We start from the raw sequence: 17554 nt of genomic DNA, 5'->3' as shown, positions 1-17554 counted from the left end.
GCAAAGGGGATTAGGAGAAAACAAGGTGGTGGTGTTGTATATGGGTCAAATACAGGAGAAAGGAGAAACACAAAGAACTAAGGTAGGAGGGGGTTAACAAGGAAACCAGTGCATTCCTTGTAGAACTGAGTGTTAAGTACTTCAGAGAATACAGAAAATGTGTGGATGAAACACTGGGAAACAGGCTGTAAACAAGTTCTGATCTTGGAGACAACCCTAGAACATAAGGCTGGGATTTCCTGAACAAAGGTTAAGCATATTAAGTTTGGAGTATCTGTTCCTGTCCCACAAGGCACCAGATTTGTTCAAAGAATTCCAATTTTCTCTCCAATCCCATTTAGGCAGATGCTCATGGGTGTATTTCTGGTGTAGTAAGAACCAAGATATTTCAACTCCAACGCCGGGGATATGAAATGAGCATTGAGGTACAAGGCAAGATCACAGAAGATGGCACAGGTATGTACCACATAGGGATGGCAAAGTGATGGCAGACCATAAGAGGGGAGGGCCTGGCAAAGATAAGGAAGGTGGAGTAACCTGTCTATAAATGCTGCTGTTCATAATAATCCCTCTTTACTGTGCTCTGTCTCAGGAATAGAGATGACTGGAACAGGCTCCTGTGGAATCACATCCATCATGAGCAAAATCAGCTTTGACCTTCTGGACTCTCAGTACAGACCAGGGATCCCAATCTTTGGGAGGGTAGGGAACTTACACGACCCTGGAAAATGAGTGGCAAAGCAAACTCACAAATGCACAATCACCTCAGATGGAATAGCAGTGTGTGCAGATGACATGGTCCACGTTGCAGAGGAATTACTGAGAGTTTGGGCACTCTTAACAGACACATGGCCTTGAGCCTCCTGGCAGCAAGCCTAGTAAAGACTAGAAGGGCCATTGTTCTGACACATGAGAATAACATCAGAGAGAAGCAAACATGGGCTCTTCCACAAGGGAACGTAATCCAGGTGCAAAGGGTGGCCACAACACAGGTAGACGTAGTGATCTCATCAACAATGGCACAGTCCCACAGCTCCCAAGCAGACTAAACAGAGTTGAGGAGATGTGAGTAACAGGTTCCACCAACAGTCCTGTGACCACCAGAAAATGTGAGGTGATGAGTCAGGGCTGAGCTCAACCACGGAAGTCCAGTTAACCAGAGGGGAACAACAGGAGAAAGAGCTGGGTGTAGGTCTACCTCCAATGTAGCTTTAGTGAAGGACTGGGGCAAGGCACAAGCCTGAATTCAAAGTTCCTGAACCAAGAAGATGATACGTGGTGGAGGTCCCAAATGAGGTTGGCCAGGGGAACTAAAAACTACTGAGGAACTTAGGGCCCTGACACATAAATTTCTTGGACCAATAAGATTGCTTTACTGAGAATTTTCTCAGTTGCTGCCTCAGACAACACAGCGCTCACCTCAAACATTTCCACATTCATGTCTTCTGTTCTTCTCTGCAAAGAAACATCCTGCCTGGCAAGGAAGACAAGAAGGAAGAGGCAGAGGCTTTAGGACTGGGGAATTGTTTGCTGGTTTTAGTCTAAAACCTGAAGTTTGTTTTTGCTGTTAGGTGAAGCTGGTAGATGGCACTGATGCTCCAATTGCCAATGAAACCATCATGATTTCTGTGGATGGAGACAGGTACAAAGAGAATTACACTACAGATGAGCAGGGACAATCCTGGTTTTCCATAGACACTACCACCTTCACACAAGCCTCCCTGGAAATCCGAGTGAGTGGCATAGACAGGGCAGGGGGACGGGGGTAAGACTATGCCTTTCTGATCATCTGGGGAAATACCTACTCATGGGTTTTCTCTCTTTCTGCTAATCAGAAAATATAGCAAGTTTCTGCACGTCACCTCTCTTCTCTCTGTCTCCTGTGCATGTTCTCTACCTTTGTCTTAGAATGGGAAATATAGAACATACCCAGAGTTTTCCTGTGGATTTTCATGTGACTTGTTACATGGGTTTCATCAGATATAAACATTTATTCTTCTTTATCAGGCTGATCATAAACCTGAGCTGAACTGCTATGACAGCGACTGGATCACACCTTCATACGAGCATGCCATGCGTAGAATAAGTCGGTTTTACTCCCCCAGCAAGAGTTTCCTCAAAATTGAGCCGAAGCCTGAGACATTAGGTTGTGGCTCCCCCACGGAGATCCAGGTGCATTACATCTTCACACCAGAGGCCGTAGGAGAGCAGAAGAAAACTACCATTTACTATTTGGTAAGAATTATTTGTGCTTACTTTGACCTATGGCTACAGAGACACAGCTATCAGCACTGCTATATGGTCAGTCCTTAGCCAGTGATGATAGGGAGAGTTTGAAACAGAAAGTGTGAACTGTGGCAGGGGGGTGAAACACATTTCCATAATGTTCCTCTTGTTGTCTTCAATGTACAGACATGGTTAGGGTGTACATGTTTTATTAAGAACATAAGAGAGACATAATGTTGGTGGAGAGAGCACAGTCTTGGGCACAGCCATCTAAGACTCATTTCATAGTACTTCATTCCCATTTTTCCCAACTCCAAATTCTGGTCCATATATAGTCACACTCCAGAAACCAGCAGCCTACAACAAAGAAGAACAAAGACGAGGAGGAGGAAGGCTGTCTCATACTCAGTTTTGTCCCTTGGTAGTCATCTGACTACTGAAACTAAAGCAACAGCTCTAACTGCCATAACAGAAAAGCCCAACAAGCTTAGAGCATAGGTCGTATGTCAGACAATGATGGAAAGTTTGGAATACCATGGTAATTGGAACAAGCTAAAATGTGCTGTCACTGAGAACTGTGAATTGGTTCATTTTGAGGGGCAGAAAAGAGACATTAACTCATCTGTGACCAATGATCTGTCAGTTCACTTGGGAGAACAGGAAGAACCAGGTGAATATTTAAATAGAACTTCTTTTCCTCCTAAGTTTGTTTTTCTGGTTATCCCATTTAACGACTCTAGCAGAAGAGATGAGAGCAGCCTTGGAGAGCTAGAAGAAATCAGTGGAACAGACCCTCCTGTTCTGGTGGATTGTACAGAACATTGGGGATGGTGATTAGACTGACATTACAAAAAAAGAGAATAGAGCATGTGTTAGAGATGTCCATATGCGTATTTTCAAGACTGCTACCAATAAATTGAAGCACAAGATTCCTGTTTATCCCTATAGCCTGGGAAAGCTGGTTTTAAGAATATATTTATAAGAATTTAATTATATTTATAATTTATATTTTAATCTGTTTTATAATTTTATATAAATTTTATAATTTATAATTTTATAATTTATAATTTAATATATTTATATTTAATTATATTTATAAGAATTAATTTAATTTAATATATTTATAAGAATTTAAGAATATATAATACAAAATAGTGAGGGAACTTACATTTTCACAGGTGTAGATCCCACATCTTGAAATTAAAATATGGTTCTATGGAATAGATATCCCATGTGGAAAGTAACTTCAGGTCTGAAAAAATCAGGTCTGACTAATAAGGAAACACTGGTCCTCCTAGGAGTGAGTATTTTTTGCCTCCAAAGACACAGTAAAATCCAGTCTGGCACTTGCCTAGTATTTTCTTGGTTTTGTTCACAGTTAGCAGTGCTATTCATATTCAAACTCTGCAGTTAACCTAGTGAATGTTCATTTCTCTTCCCTTCAACACCAGCAGCAAAATTACAGAATGGCTTCTCTGTCACACAGGTGATGGCCAAGGGAGGCATTATATTAGCAGATACCTATGATCTGACTGTGAATCCTGGAAATGGTGAGCAGAACTTTGCATTTTAGCATTTTTTATGAGAATTTGGGGGTTGTATAAAAGCATTTAATGTTTGAATTGAAATGCATACTCAAAATTAAATCTTTTAATGAAGTGGCTTGGGTTAGGTTTTTTTCTTTGTGTTCTGTCACGTCCTATGTTTTTGACAAGAAAATTCAACAAAAAATATTCATAATGTTTGATTCTCAAGCCAACTTTGCCCTGTTCAGACTGTGGGTGCTTACCAGTGGTATGAGACCCAGGTGTACAGTGAGAAGAAGAGGATGTCTCCTTTTCCTTCTCTCCATCCCTTTTTTTTTTTTTTTTTTTGGTCTTGTTTCACCCTCGTAAGCATGCAAATACACACATCCCTATATTCTAACCAATAAATTTAATTCTATTCAAATAAATGCCCAAGAGTTACACATTTCAGTAACTGAGACTGGCTATGATGCATCTTTGAAAGTCTTTTGACGAATGAGACCTGATGGGTATTTTGGAAGTATATGAGAAGGTGCATAAACAATGGGTATAAACAGTATACGGAAGTAAAAGATCTTGGGTGTTACATGTTCATAGGTAGTTCTGCATCCTCAGTAGTAGCAGTGACTAAGCTAACACTCTGGCTAATATCAAGAGATGTTCTATCACCTTGTCCAGATTGCTTAGGCACAGCTAAAACAAACGGGCTTTTTCCATGTGGTTCAAGAGATAGTTTGGTGTTCCAGCTAAATGCTTGCTCACCAGTAACTTCAGAAAGTTTTAGCCATTCTGCAACCTTGACTGATGCTGCCTATTACATCAGTCCCTTATTTCTATGTTTTTTTGTAGATGGCAGAAGATCTTGGATTTTGGGAAAAAGAAAGGGGTTGGGAACATCAAGAAATTATGCCAGATGTTAACTTGGGAGAATCTAGAAGGCATGTTGAGGCCCATCAAACTCATTTTGTTTGGCTATTACATGATCACTGTCTGAATGCAGGTGTCTTCAGCAACAGCCATAGGCTTTAGTTACATATCAGTCAGTATTCCTGCCCCTGCTATCTAAAAATGTTCAGCATGAGTGAACTTGACTTATCTGAGGAGGGCAAATGTGCATACTGAAACTTCTTGTACATTGCTTAGTCGTTTTTTTCTTTACTAGTTTATGGGACATTTCAGTTGACCTTCCCTGTTGAGGCAGCAATTGCTCCCCTGGCACGGATGCTTGTGTACACCACTTCACCCAGTGGGGAAGTCATTGCCAGTTCAGCAGATTTCCAGGTCGAAAGTTGCCTCCCCAATAAAGTAAGTATAAGCCAGGGTTTATACAACCATGTTTGTCTTGTGGCCAGTAGTTCAGTTCTGAGTTCCATGGAGGCAGAATTCACAGCCAGTTCATGAAATGGTCTGACCAGATGTTGACTGAGGATTAGGGATAGAAACTCCAGAATAGGTTACTAAGCCATAACTATAAAAAGTGGAGCAAGACAGAACAAGAAGCAGTCACTGGCCATTATTAATTATATTCGTCAAAGCTGAATATATATCAGAATGTCAAGGCACTAGCAGAGCTCAGTTTACAAGGCTGGATGCTTCAGTATAATAGCATATAACAGCACCTGGAAATGTGTCTGCTTCAGCTTCCTTGTGGTATTGCAGGTCCGACTGAGTTTTGTACCCAAGGAAGGTCTTCCTGCCTCTAACACACGCCTGCAACTTCATACTTCACCGAGGTCCCTGTGTGCACTTCGTGCTGTGGACAAGAGTGTTCTCCTTATGAAGCCTGAAGATGAGCTCTCTCCCAGCTCTGTAAGTCTTAAGTATTTCTGGTAATGAGCAAGTACAAGAACCAACAAAATACCTATTGACACCACTATAGACATGGGGCCATGTATTTTTATAGCTGCGTTTATTACACTTCTTTTTAGGAGCTGGCCTTTATCAGTGGAGTGTTAGGTAGTGTCTGTGTCCCTGGAAGTTCTGACCTGCAACATTTTGCCCCGATTCTTTGTGTTTCCCCAGGTGTATGATCTTCTCCCAGTGAAGGAAATCCATGGTTATAGCTTCAAGGACTACTACCTGGAAGAAGACAACATAAATCCTTGTGTGTCACTTGACAACATGTTATTAAATGGATTTGTCTACATACCCATTTCTCCCGATGGTGAAGGTGATGCCTATGACATTCTCAAAGTAAGTGCCAGCCTTTCATACTTCTTTGGTTTTCCTTTTTGGAATTCAGTCTCCTCTTCTCAGCTCTCCTGAAAGGCTTTTTAATGAATTTTGCTGTGAGCTTGCTAACTTCCGTATGCAGGACAATAACCAGGCCCAGGCCCTGCACCTATGTAGCCCACTGCTGGTACCTGAGTGCTTCTCTGAACCATTAAAACTTTTAAAGGTCTCCTCATTGCTATTAGAGATACCCGCAAATTGACCCCAGTAAGGAAACAGTCCTGAAAGTGACATCTGGTACCATAATATTAGAAACTGTTCCTCAGTCATGCATATTCTCTATCTGGTGTAGATAGGTCTTTAATAAAGTGACAGCTACTTTGATAACCCACAAACTGACCTGTACCCATCTAAAGAGTCCTGTACAAGAATTTTTGGGTACCCTCAATCTGGTGCTTTTCACATGTCATTTTCACCCTGGCAGATGTCCCCACAGTAGACTTGTGGCCTTAGCTTTCCATCTGATCATGCTAGGATTTAGCCTTAGAATGAGTGTAACATGATAAAGGTTCAACATCTGGGCTGAACCAGTCTATCTGGCATTTATATACAAGCCTTTGTTATGCTGATTGATACCAAACTTAGGTACATCTATTCTTGACATACTAGAAATAGTTTATGTTCAAGTGTGCTTGCATATTTTTTGTTCTTCTTTCTCTTTGTTTACTAGGAATTGGGCTTAAAAGTCTTCACTAGCAGCAAGATCCATAAGCCTGAAATCTGCCAGCATTACCCAGGACACATGATGGAAAGGAGTTACAGTGGTTCTAGTACCTTCTTCATTTTATCCCCCACACAACTACCTAAAACTTACAACTCCTGTTTCTTTGAATATTAATTACGCCAGGCAGATCAGATTATATTCAGATATGTTGACCTAATTCAGGATCACTCTTTCCTGGACTCGTTCCTGAAATACAAAACTGATCCACTTCTGCCTCCTTATCCCCAGCTAGACAGCTAGTACCTGGCTGACACTACGTGTGCTTGGTGACTGCAATGCCAGCCCCTGTGGCAGAAATCCTGCAGGCACTAAAGCAGTCTGCCAGCACAAAGTAGTGGCTTTTTTTTTTGCCCTCAGATGTGAGTCCAGCTATGGAAACCTTAAAAAAGGAGTCTTTATTTCTAGGTAGTCACATTCCAGCAATAACTAAAGGAACTACTAGGGCAAAAGTGGGCCAAGACAAATGAGAAGGTGGTACAGTTCTGTGGGCAGAGGCTGAGAAATTTGGCTCTGTTCCCAGCAGTCCATTCATGTGACTAAGAGTCTGGGTAGGTCACCTCACTTCTCTGCAACTTTAATGATTGTGAAGATAGAATAATACTACCTTTTTTATCTGAATAGTTCTGAGATTAGAAAGGCCACACTCGCCTATGCCACTTCCGGTCACTAGCTTTGCTGGTGCAGTTTCCCAGCTCCTACTAAAAATTGTAGCTTTTTGTCTGGTGATAGCTTCTAGCCTTCTATTTCGAACAGATCAGATCTTTGCTTTTGAAATGCAGAATTTGTCTTCGAAGCATGGCCTGAGACAGCTGGCTGCTTTGAGAAGATGTAAAAGTCTTCCAAGGCTGAAGGAAAGCCTTTCACAAGGCATAACACTATGCAACACTGACAAAGAATCATGGTTCCTTCGCTAATGGCCAGAGATGCAAAGACCCATATCAATCCCAAAAGAAGCTTAGACAGAGGAGGGGAAGACTAAGTGTAACTTCTATGTCTGGTCATGAATAGCCATCTATTCTTCAACCAAATTTAATAAACTATATGCAATTGTTATATCTGGAGTCAGTAAGTTCCACATCTGACTCTATAATGCAATAGAAATGTACCCTCAATAACATCATTATACATGGCTCTTTTGGCACTGCTGGGTTTGCTGGCAGTGGGGGAAAATGCTCAACCCCATCCAATCTCTGTAAGAACAACAGCAACATTAAGAAAAACGAGATATTGAGATGACAACAGAGAAATACATCTGTTTCCATTGGCCAAGGTTTCAAAACTGTTCTTTCAATTTTAGGATTTTAGCTAACCACTACCTGGAAGGAAAGTATCCTCCTGATTCAGAAAGGAATCTGACATGTCTTCTTCTTTCTTCCTGTCCTTGAACAAATTTACTCTAGTGACTGCGTTGAATCTACTTGAAGATTTGGACTATGAAGTAACAGAACATATGGTTGCTGGCAATCCTGTAGAGACTGTCCGGAAGTACTTCCCTGAGACATGGATATGGGACATAGTTACAGTGAAGTAAGTGTATATGGTAATGCAGAGTGTGGTCACTGGGGCAAAACCTCGAGAGACACTTAAGCCTCAACAGAAGTATCAGTATTTCAGTAGGAGCAATATTTCTAGTAGACAGAGGGATTTTTCAAGGTCACTAAGTATAGGATGCTTTGGGGGGACACACAAAAGCCAGTGCCCATGTGGAGCTGGTCAGGAGTTTGCTGTCAGCAGGTGTTGTTCAGTAGGCTGAGAAAAACGTAGATGGTCCCCAGAATATAACTGAAATCTTGCTCTCTGTCCCTCACCAGCTCTGAGGGAAATGCTGGTCTAGATGTGACCATTCCTGACACCATCACCGAGTGGAAAGCCAATGCATTCTGCATTTCAGCAGATACAGGCTTTGGCCTGTCCCCGACAGTGACCCTCAGAGCCTTCCAGCCCTTCTTTGTAGAGCTCACCATGCCCTATTCTGTAGTGCGTGGTGAATCCTTCACGCTGAAAGCCACCGTTTTCAACTACCTGACTGCCTGCATCAGGGTAAGACACACGCACAACTTTGCTCAGCCCGGCAGCTTAGGGAAGACTACAGTGGGCAATTTATAACATAGTTTCCCCAAGCCAGATGACTTGGCTCTGACAATAATTTCATATAGGTGTACTTCTGTAGGTATTCTTGGTGTATTAAATGAAGGGGAATATGCTTTTCTGACAACGTTTTGAAATCTGCATTTGATTCAGAACCTAAAGCTTTGCTGCTGAGGCCCTCAGCTTTGTCATCACAGGTTAATGTGATTGTCCTATAGAAATATAAAACTTGGGTTATTCACAGACGAGAGTCATTGCATACCCACCTAGAAACTCTAGGTTCACCAGGGTGAATACCTGTGTTCCGTCTTCAGTCTGATCTCATATAAACATCTCACAAAGTATTACACCACATTTGCTTGAATGTGTTCTATTGCATCTGCCCCTAAGACACTGAGCAGAGAGAACTATATAGCTTTACTATTCTTATCTGCATTTTTTCACCAACAAACAAGTGGTTAGTCTTTGAGGCTGGGAGGTTAGACAAAGAAAATACCAATTGCCTTTGCTCAGTTGTTTATAAATATGATTTTATTCTGAAAGGAGTGAAGCTGAAACAAGGAGGGGCACTGATGCAGCCATTCCAGTGCACTCTCATTTATTTCCCTGTCTTTCTTGTTTTGTTTGCAGTTTTCAGGTTCCTTATTCCATTTTCCCTTGTTCCTTACTAGGTTTTGCCCTGCTAGAGTTTTACCTCTTCACCTGACTAATCATGAGGGGGATCTTTAATTCATGGCTAAGTTTGTAGTCACTGCTTTGCCTTTACTCACACAACTTGCCCGTGCTCTCCATTTTCCCATAATCCATTTCCAAGGTACACATCCTGTTCTTCACACTTACTGGCCCAATCTCTTACAATTGTACGTACCTCAGCCGTTTTCTACTTTATCACCCAGTTCTTCCCCTTCAATATCCATAAGGTTCTCAGTCCCACACTGTAACCAGCTCCACTACACATATCTATGTATAGCACTGTGTCCTGTACCCCAGCTTCTCTGCAATTCCAGCCTTCATGATACCTCTCTGTACAAATGGCAGGTCAGTGTGTCTCTGGCTGAATCTACCCATTTTCTGGCTACACTGATAGAGAAGCAGGAAGAATCCTACTGCATCTGCATGAATGAAAGGAAAACTGTGGCTTGGGCAGTAACACCAAGATCTCTAGGTAAGAAGCTGAACAAGAAGAAAATGCTGGGATGAGATATTTGTGGATGGCATCAGAACTTTGGTGTGCGGAGCTAGGTAACTCCAAACCTGTCTGGAAGGATCTTGTCTATGCCAGAAGAATTCCAGCCCTGAGGCTGAGACACTACACTAGGATGTGGCATCCAGGTGCTAAACAAACTATCTAAGAGTTATGGGTCATCGTTCTTTTAATATTTGAATAGAAGGTACAAATTCCCTTAATGTGTGCAAAGCACTCAGACATCCCTGTTACAGAGCTCAGAATGTCTCTGCTTAATGTATCTGGGTCTGAAATATTTTAGTCAAAGCTTGCTTTCTCTAAAGCCTCACAGAACAAGACTGATTTACAAGACCTGCCCCTCCACTACTCTTCTTGCTGATGGACTAGCACCTGCTGGGGTGATCATCACAAAGGAGGGGGCCTGCAAGACTGCAGCTGGATCAAGACAAAACACTGTCTTGAGTTTAGTTCTCCTCTTGGAAAAGCTTCTCTGTAACACACCAGAGTGCCCAGCACAAACACAAACCTGTATGTTCCTGGCACTGCCCGGCAGGGCTGGCTAATCCCTGTCTCCTCCAGGGCAGGTGGAGTTCTCTGTGAGCACTGAGGCCCTGCAGAACAAGCAGCCCTGTGGGAGCGCCATCGTGGAGACTCCTGAGAAAGGGAGGAAGGACACGGTCATCAGACAGCTGCTGGTGGAGGTATGTGGGCTGCTGAGTTTGGTGTCATAGAAAAGTAGTAATAATTTCATGCTTCACTGCAACAGTTGTTGTATGAGAGGGGCTTTCTGGTTTAAGCAAGATAGCAGCAGTAATGGCTTGTGTGACTCTTGCTCTGCACACTTTCATAAAAGGAGCATTGATAAATCCCACAAAGGCCAATAGAGCCCATAACTCCTAATGTTGCCATCTCATAGTAAAAGCAGGGTATTACATTACACAGTGGGACAGAAATAATAAAGCAGGCAATAATGACAGATTTGTCCCAGACACATCATCTGGGAGACAAATGAGAGCTCCTTGGTTTCACCTTTAATAAATCACAGCGGTAGGCTGTAAATGGAAGACTTGCCAGAAACATTATACATCTCCTCCACCACATGGCCAGTACTCTGGAATATGGAACAATCACCACAATCTACTAATATTTCCAAACAAAACTACCATCATTGTTCTGAATTGTTTCTGTTACACTCTTAAGAATCTTCAAGCAGTATGACCTTTTTCTTTTTTCATTCTTTTATACTTTTTTTTCCTTAAGCAGTGTTTTGCAATGATAAAACCACAGTTTTTCCCATAATAAATAGCCGGTCATAAAATTAATCCACAGTATAAGACTCCTGGTGATATTAATAGCAAACCAAGAGTTCTAGCTCACAGTTCAGCAAAATCTGTGTAATACAACATGCCATATTATTGTCAATCCTTTGCATGACAGGAGAATAATCATATTTAATAAAATTAAGTCAGGAGTGATATAGTAATTTATAACATTGCAACTTCTACTTACATTGCAGACATTCCAATTTTCGGTAAGGCAGAACTAGGATTCATGTAATACATAACTTCATAATATGTTTTGCTAACCTGAATGTAATGATGGAACAATCCTATCTGTTTGGCTTTTATTTATTTATTTATTCCCTTATTTACAAATGAATTTGAATGTATAGTGCATTTCATGTATCATGGCTTGAATAATGCTAACATTTCAGGAAAACTTCCTAATTTCATATATGCCCTCAGGAAAAAGAGTGTTTATTTTGTTCTTTCAAGTATATAGTTCTGGTGTCCTCAACATAAAAAGGACATGGAACTGTTGGAACAAGTCCAGAGGAGGGCCACGAGGATGATCAGGGGACTGGAGCACCTCCCGTATGAAGACAGGCTGAGAGAGTTGGGGCTGTTCAGCCTGGAGAAGAGAAGCTGCGTGGAGACCTCATAGCAGCCTTCCAGTATCTGTAGGGGGCCTATAGGGATGCTGGGGAGGGACTCTTCATTAGGGACTGTAGTGACAGGACAAGGGATAATGGGTTAAAACTTCAAAAGGGGAAGTTTAGATTGGATATAAGGAAGAAGTTCTTTACTGTGAGGGTGGTGAGGCACTGGGTTGCCCAGGGAAGTTGTGAATGCTCCATCCCAGGCAGTGTTCAAGGCCAGGTTGGATGAAGCCTTAGGTGACATGGTTAAGTGTGAGGTGTCCCTGCCCATGGCAGGGGTGTTGGAACTAGATCTTAAGGTCCTTTCCAACCCTAACTATTCTATGATTCTATGATACTGGAAGATAAGAACTGTACAGTCTTTTCTCCCAGATGTCGTCGGAGTGAAAGTAACTGCCTGAGCATTAAAATTACTTCTCTTAGGGTGTCTGAGAGATTACTGGTTTTATCCTGCTATTGTACTGAGGTAATTAATCTACAACAAGCCTTGACTGGATAGAATGGGAGATTAGCATCCAAGGCCGAACAATTAATTAGCAGGAGTGGATCCAGTGTAACTTGCTTGGAGTTGCATTGTCCCAAACACATGGGTGACAGCATCCCCTGCAGCAAGCAGTGCATCCAAGGGAGAGAGAAGGGAGTGTGCCAGAACCCGTGCGGTGTCCTCTTGCCCCTTGGGAAATCAAGCCTTGCTGAGAGCTAGTTGGGAAACAGGATGTTTTCTCACCCAGGAATTTCTCAGCTGGAAAGGAAAATCTTTCAAATAGTTACAGTTTGTATGTTTTAATCTCCTGCCGAAATGTTCAAAATCAAACAAAACAATGGATTTCTCAGTTGCATTTCAGGATGACATGCTGAAACACACAAGAAGATGCCTTTTTGAACTAAAACATTTAGCTCTGTCATAGTTTATCCTAAGAGCTTTCCTTTTTATTTTTAGTTTTGTTTTTGCCCTACTCTTTTGATCTAGAAAGGATCTTTTTAATCCTTTCTCTGTCACTACATTGTATTTTCACTGTGTGAGAAAGTAAAGGTAATAATACATTGTTTACATGCTGGAAAAAGAATTCAGCTAGCAAAAGTTGGGAATTTTTTGAAACAATGGGAACTCTCCTATCTAGAGTGAAAAAAGGGAAAAAAATTATGTGGGGATCCAACTGAAATAAACTCTGACAAAATATGTTTTCTGGTAAATATCTGACTCCTGAGTTTAATGCAGAAAGTTTTCAACCAGCTCAACAGAAAATGGGGTTTCTTTCCCAACTTCAAAAAGTAGTCTAGAAGTTTTTGAAACAGAAGGGTATGATCACTAGTTGACTGTGGCATGTATTCAAATTCTGGGCGTTGTAACGAGTCACTTGTGAGTGTATTGGAGTGCTCTAGTTGGTATCTGTCAAAGCTCTTGCATACATATTCTGCTGGTGTCCGAGGCACTCAGCTGTCATCGCAGTATGAAGCGTTCTTCTAGACTGGGCCAGGGTGGGTAGCACTGTGGAAGACCACCCTGTGGCTCTGTTAGCACTGTCAGTATCAGCACGTTGCATGCTATCTGCATCACACCCTGTGAAATCACAGGGCCTCTCCCAGTCGTAAGAAAAGAAACAACAAGTATTAAATTTCATGCTTGTAATTAGCCAATATGTTATAGTCTTCAATCATCCTCAGTTTAGCATATTGAGAAAAAAACTTTAAGCCATTTGTAAAGACTTTTTGGTATAATGAATTATTACCACAGGAGAATTTAGAACATTTTCATTTTCTTAGAGTCCTTTTTAGGTTGTTTTTTGTTGTTGTTGTTTCACATATTTTGGTTTTTTTTCTTACCTTTTTCCCCAAGCCGGAAGGGACTGAGGTGGAAACTACCTACAACTCTGTGCTGTGTGCCTCTGGTAAGAGCCTTTTGTTTTCTAAGACTTTCTTTGTGAAGATAGAGCCTAAAGATGGAGGGAGATAACAAGGTTTCTGAATCCTCCACTCTGAGAAGAAAGGTGTAGGGACCTGATAAAACTGAACAAATTAGATGTATGTCGAACTGGTAGTGAAAATAATTCTTCCTGTAGGAGAAGACTTGAGTCTGTAACAGTCCCTGCAATTACAGAGGCAAAAGCATATCTCAGGAACTGAGGCTGGCCAAGTCCCTAAAGGGAGAGAATATCTGTGACTGAATAGGGTTATTGCAGTAAGCCAGGCCTCCCAACCAAAGCAGAAAAGGCCAGAAAAACAGGCTAGGAAAGGTATTTGTCAATCAAGGCCTGGCGATAGTGCCATGTAGAAGCCCGTGACTGTCTGTGTGTGAGGGTATTGCAGGCCCAACACAAAATTTGCAGGGTGGGAAGCTTTCACAACAAAATTTCAGATAAAGGGATTTGTCGAAGGCAGGAAACCCCTGCGCAGGGATGGTGTCTCACCCTCTTAGCTGCTATTCAGACATGCATATGCATCTGTAGTTTTAACCAGATTGATCTGTTCTTTTACAGCAGAAAAGTCAATGTCAGAGCCAGTCTCCCTGGTTCTCCCTGAGACTGTGGTGGATGGCTCAGCCAGAGCGTATTTCTCAGTATTAGGTAGGCAAAGCATTTTCAGGGTGTCGCATGCTGTTTTGAAACACTGCTATGTTTCTTCAGGCTTTGCTCAGCCCACTGGCAGGCCCTGAACTGTGCTGATTTACACTGGAAATGGTCCCCTTCCCCAGGTGACATCATGGGCACTGCCATGCAGAACCTGCACCAGCTCCTCCAGATGCCGTTCGGCTGTGGGGAGCAGAACATGGTCCTGTTTGCACCCAACATCTACGTCCTGGACTATCTGAACAAGACAGGGCAGCTGAGTGAGGAGGTCAAATCCAAGGCCATAGGATACTTAGTGAGCGGTGAGCTTTTGCTTGTCTGTTCATTCCTTCCCTTGGAGACTGGATAAAGATACTACTGGCCGCTAGCATGTGTGATCCCGGGGAGGCTGTCTTTGTGTACCAAGGAAACATGGTACTGTGGTAGGTCAGGTGCATATAATACAGTATCTATAAGAGAGAATCCTGTGCTCAGGTGGAGGTGCAGGGTGAGAGCAGAGAGCATCCAAACAGGAACATAGAAGATGTCCAGTACTGACAACAACTCAGGAGCTGACTTCATAAGAAAAGGGATGTATAAAGTACATAAATCAGTCTGTAACCATTCATCATGGTGGCTGCTTATGTAGATCTCAGACTACATAATCATACATAAATCTTAGGTTTAAGATTTAAAAAGTGTCACTAACCTTTGACTAGGCCAGAAATTTGTCACATTAGCTAGGACATGTTGGCAAACATAATACCAGTACATATTGATACAGTGGGTGTCTGCTGACTAACAAGGGACCAGTTTTACTCAGTTATGTCACAGAAAAATTGCACTTCCTCCGATTAAAATGATCTTGGTTTCTGCATCTCTATCCTGTGTGGGGCTCGCCTTTGTTCAGTTCTGCCCTGGAAACCATTTTCCTATTTCTGTAAAGTCTGGGATACATTTACCTCTCCTCATCAAGTCTAGGCAGAGAGCAGCAATGACCTCAGATACCCACTTCCCAGGTGTTTTAGGGAAGAGGATGGAAGTAGTCAGAGCTGTGTTTTTGCCTGAACTTCCATGATAACACTGAGCAGGGTACCTCACACTTGTGCCATTAGAAGAGGGATACTGTGCCCTATGTCTCCTACATTTCCTTTCCATGGCTCTGAAAAGTACTCTGGCAATTAAAATTTTCTTCCACTCTTTTCAGGGTATCAAAGGCAACTGAAGTACAAACACTGGGATGGTTCTTATAGCACCTTTGGGCCCCATTATGGGCAAGTGGGGAATACCTGGTAAGACGTCAGTACCACTGGCTTTTCATTTCTGTTTTTCATGCCCTCCTTTTCCTAAGTATTCTCTTGTGCCTGATCATTGTGGAGGTTGAAATGGAGATGGAGATGAAATTACAATCGTGACATCATAGGATAATCATGTAGGATAATGGAGGAGGGAAGGATGCTAAGGGAGAGGCCTTTTAGGTTTGCAGTGCTGCACTGATAGCTATTTACCCCCCAGACACCTTTCTTCAGCTCAAGTGAGGATGACCTGAAGGATGCCCTAACTAGTTCTTGTTAGCAGAAGATGCTGATGAATCTCCAGAGTGCCACTGCCCACCTCGCTGCAGTCCTCAGGGCTATGAATGACAGGCTCCAGCTAGCACTGGTCCCTATCTCACTGATTCTCTAAGCTTGCTCTCAATTTCCAGCCAGCCCGCTGTGATCAAGTCTTGTAGGCTTTACTCCATTCCTCCAGAACAGGGATGCCCACATGGGCCCTATGACCTCTGATGGATATAGGGCTTGCTCAAGATGTTTCAGTTCCCTGTATCACTTTCAGGCTCACAGCCTTTGTCCTCAAGTCCTTTGCCCAGGCCCGGCCTCATATCTTCATAGATGAGAAGCACATCCAGGATGCTTTGGTCTGGCTCAGTCAAAAGCAGAAGGAGAACGGCTGTTTCCGCAGTTCTGGAACACTCCTGAACAATGCTATGAAGGTAACATGTCTGCTTGGTTGGCTCCACGTGGGCTTTGTCAGGCTAGAACTCTATCATAAGTCACTCTGGGACCAACAGAGCTATTTCAGCACTTGGGGGTTGGGAGGAGGGGGAGTTATACATGTGAGCTATCACAGAAGCAGGAAGAAGCCAACAGTATCTTCTGAAGGACTTACCATGAGAAGGAGGCTTGGAAGAATCTGTCACTGCAGGATGTAGATATGTACCAGAGAGAAAAGGCAGTGGAGCTGTGTGGGATCAGCATCTACTTTTCTGATTCCCTGGGATCAACATGTACTTTTGTGATTCCTTGCAGGGTGGAGTGAACGATGAGATCACGCTGACAGCCTACATCACTATTGCATTGCTGGAGATTCCTCTGCCTGTAACTGTATGTGTCTGCACCCCAACCTGAGCCACAGATGGTACTAACCTGCCCTACTAGTGCCCCCCACCTGCAGATTATCAGGTCCCTTTACCTTTGACAGAAGAAATCCCATGTGAATATTCTTACCGTTCAAGTCTAGACTGGAATAACATTTCGTCCATTTTCCTCCCCTGACCAATCCTGCCTCCCATATACACAATTCACTTAATCTTTTCCTGAGTTATTGAGTTTATGGAGAACCAAGTTTTTGCTCCTTTAAAAGAGTACAGCTTGGATTAGCAGAGTTAAATAATATTTAAATCTCTGAAACCAGCCAAATAAGTTTTCTACATGGACAAAAATTTCCTTGTGTTTCTTGGAATAGTACATTCCTGTTGAACCACTTGCATGGGCCAATTATGTTGACGCAACAGCACAGGTCTGTAAAAAAAAATGTGGAACACTCAGGGATTCTTTCTCATTTTCTCTGCCACTTCTCTATTGTTTTATGGGAAATCTCCATCCTTAATGTTTGGGGAATAAGGTACACCTATAGCAAATAAAGTATACTTATAGGGAATAGTAGGTCGTCTGTGAAGAGCCTGAGGCCTACTTAAAAACAGTGTGGGTTTGGTCATTCTGATCTCTGAGTCTGTGATCCCCTCACTGTGAGACAAGGCCGTGTAGCAGCTAAAATCAGGGTGCGAATTGCAGGAGAGGGACTGCT

At 42.4% G+C, this 17554-nt stretch overlaps 1 protein-coding gene across 4 annotated transcripts in view; it reads left to right on the top strand.

Annotated features, from left to right (window-relative positions):
- The window catches only part of LOC136012308 (alpha-2-macroglobulin-like), a 40871-nt gene that overhangs the window by 14620 nt on the left and 8697 nt on the right, over positions 1–17554 (top strand). Inside the window, exons 9-27 of one of the 4 annotated variants that reach the window (XM_065675446.1) lie at positions 342–456; positions 593–702; positions 1572–1733; positions 2008–2235; positions 3713–3776; positions 4915–5057; positions 5412–5561; positions 5775–5945; positions 6655–6745; positions 8109–8235; positions 8520–8748; positions 9835–9961; positions 10562–10683; positions 13759–13810; positions 14399–14485; positions 14614–14790; positions 15675–15759; positions 16304–16460; positions 16777–16851. In XM_065675446.1, the coding sequence (XP_065531518.1) occupies positions 342–456; positions 593–702; positions 1572–1733; positions 2008–2235; positions 3713–3776; positions 4915–5057; positions 5412–5561; positions 5775–5945; positions 6655–6745; positions 8109–8235; positions 8520–8748; positions 9835–9961; positions 10562–10683; positions 13759–13810; positions 14399–14485; positions 14614–14790; positions 15675–15759; positions 16304–16460; positions 16777–16851 (2472 nt within the window). Of the gene's footprint in view, positions 1–341; positions 457–592; positions 703–1571; positions 1734–2007; positions 2236–3712; positions 3777–4914; positions 5058–5411; positions 5562–5774; positions 5946–6654; positions 6755–8108; positions 8236–8519; positions 8749–9834; positions 9962–10561; positions 10684–13758; positions 13811–14398; positions 14486–14613; positions 14791–15674; positions 15760–16303; positions 16461–16776; positions 16852–17554 lie in introns of all 4 variants that reach the window. The other 3 variants (XM_065675437.1, XM_065675427.1, XM_065675418.1) reach the window with 3 other exon arrangements.

This window comes from Lathamus discolor, chromosome 1 (genome assembly GCF_037157495.1).
Source record: "Lathamus discolor isolate bLatDis1 chromosome 1, bLatDis1.hap1, whole genome shotgun sequence".
NCBI classification, from domain to species: domain Eukaryota; kingdom Metazoa; phylum Chordata; class Aves; order Psittaciformes; family Psittacidae; genus Lathamus; species Lathamus discolor.
This window is presented reverse-complemented; position numbering and strand designations above follow the sequence as displayed.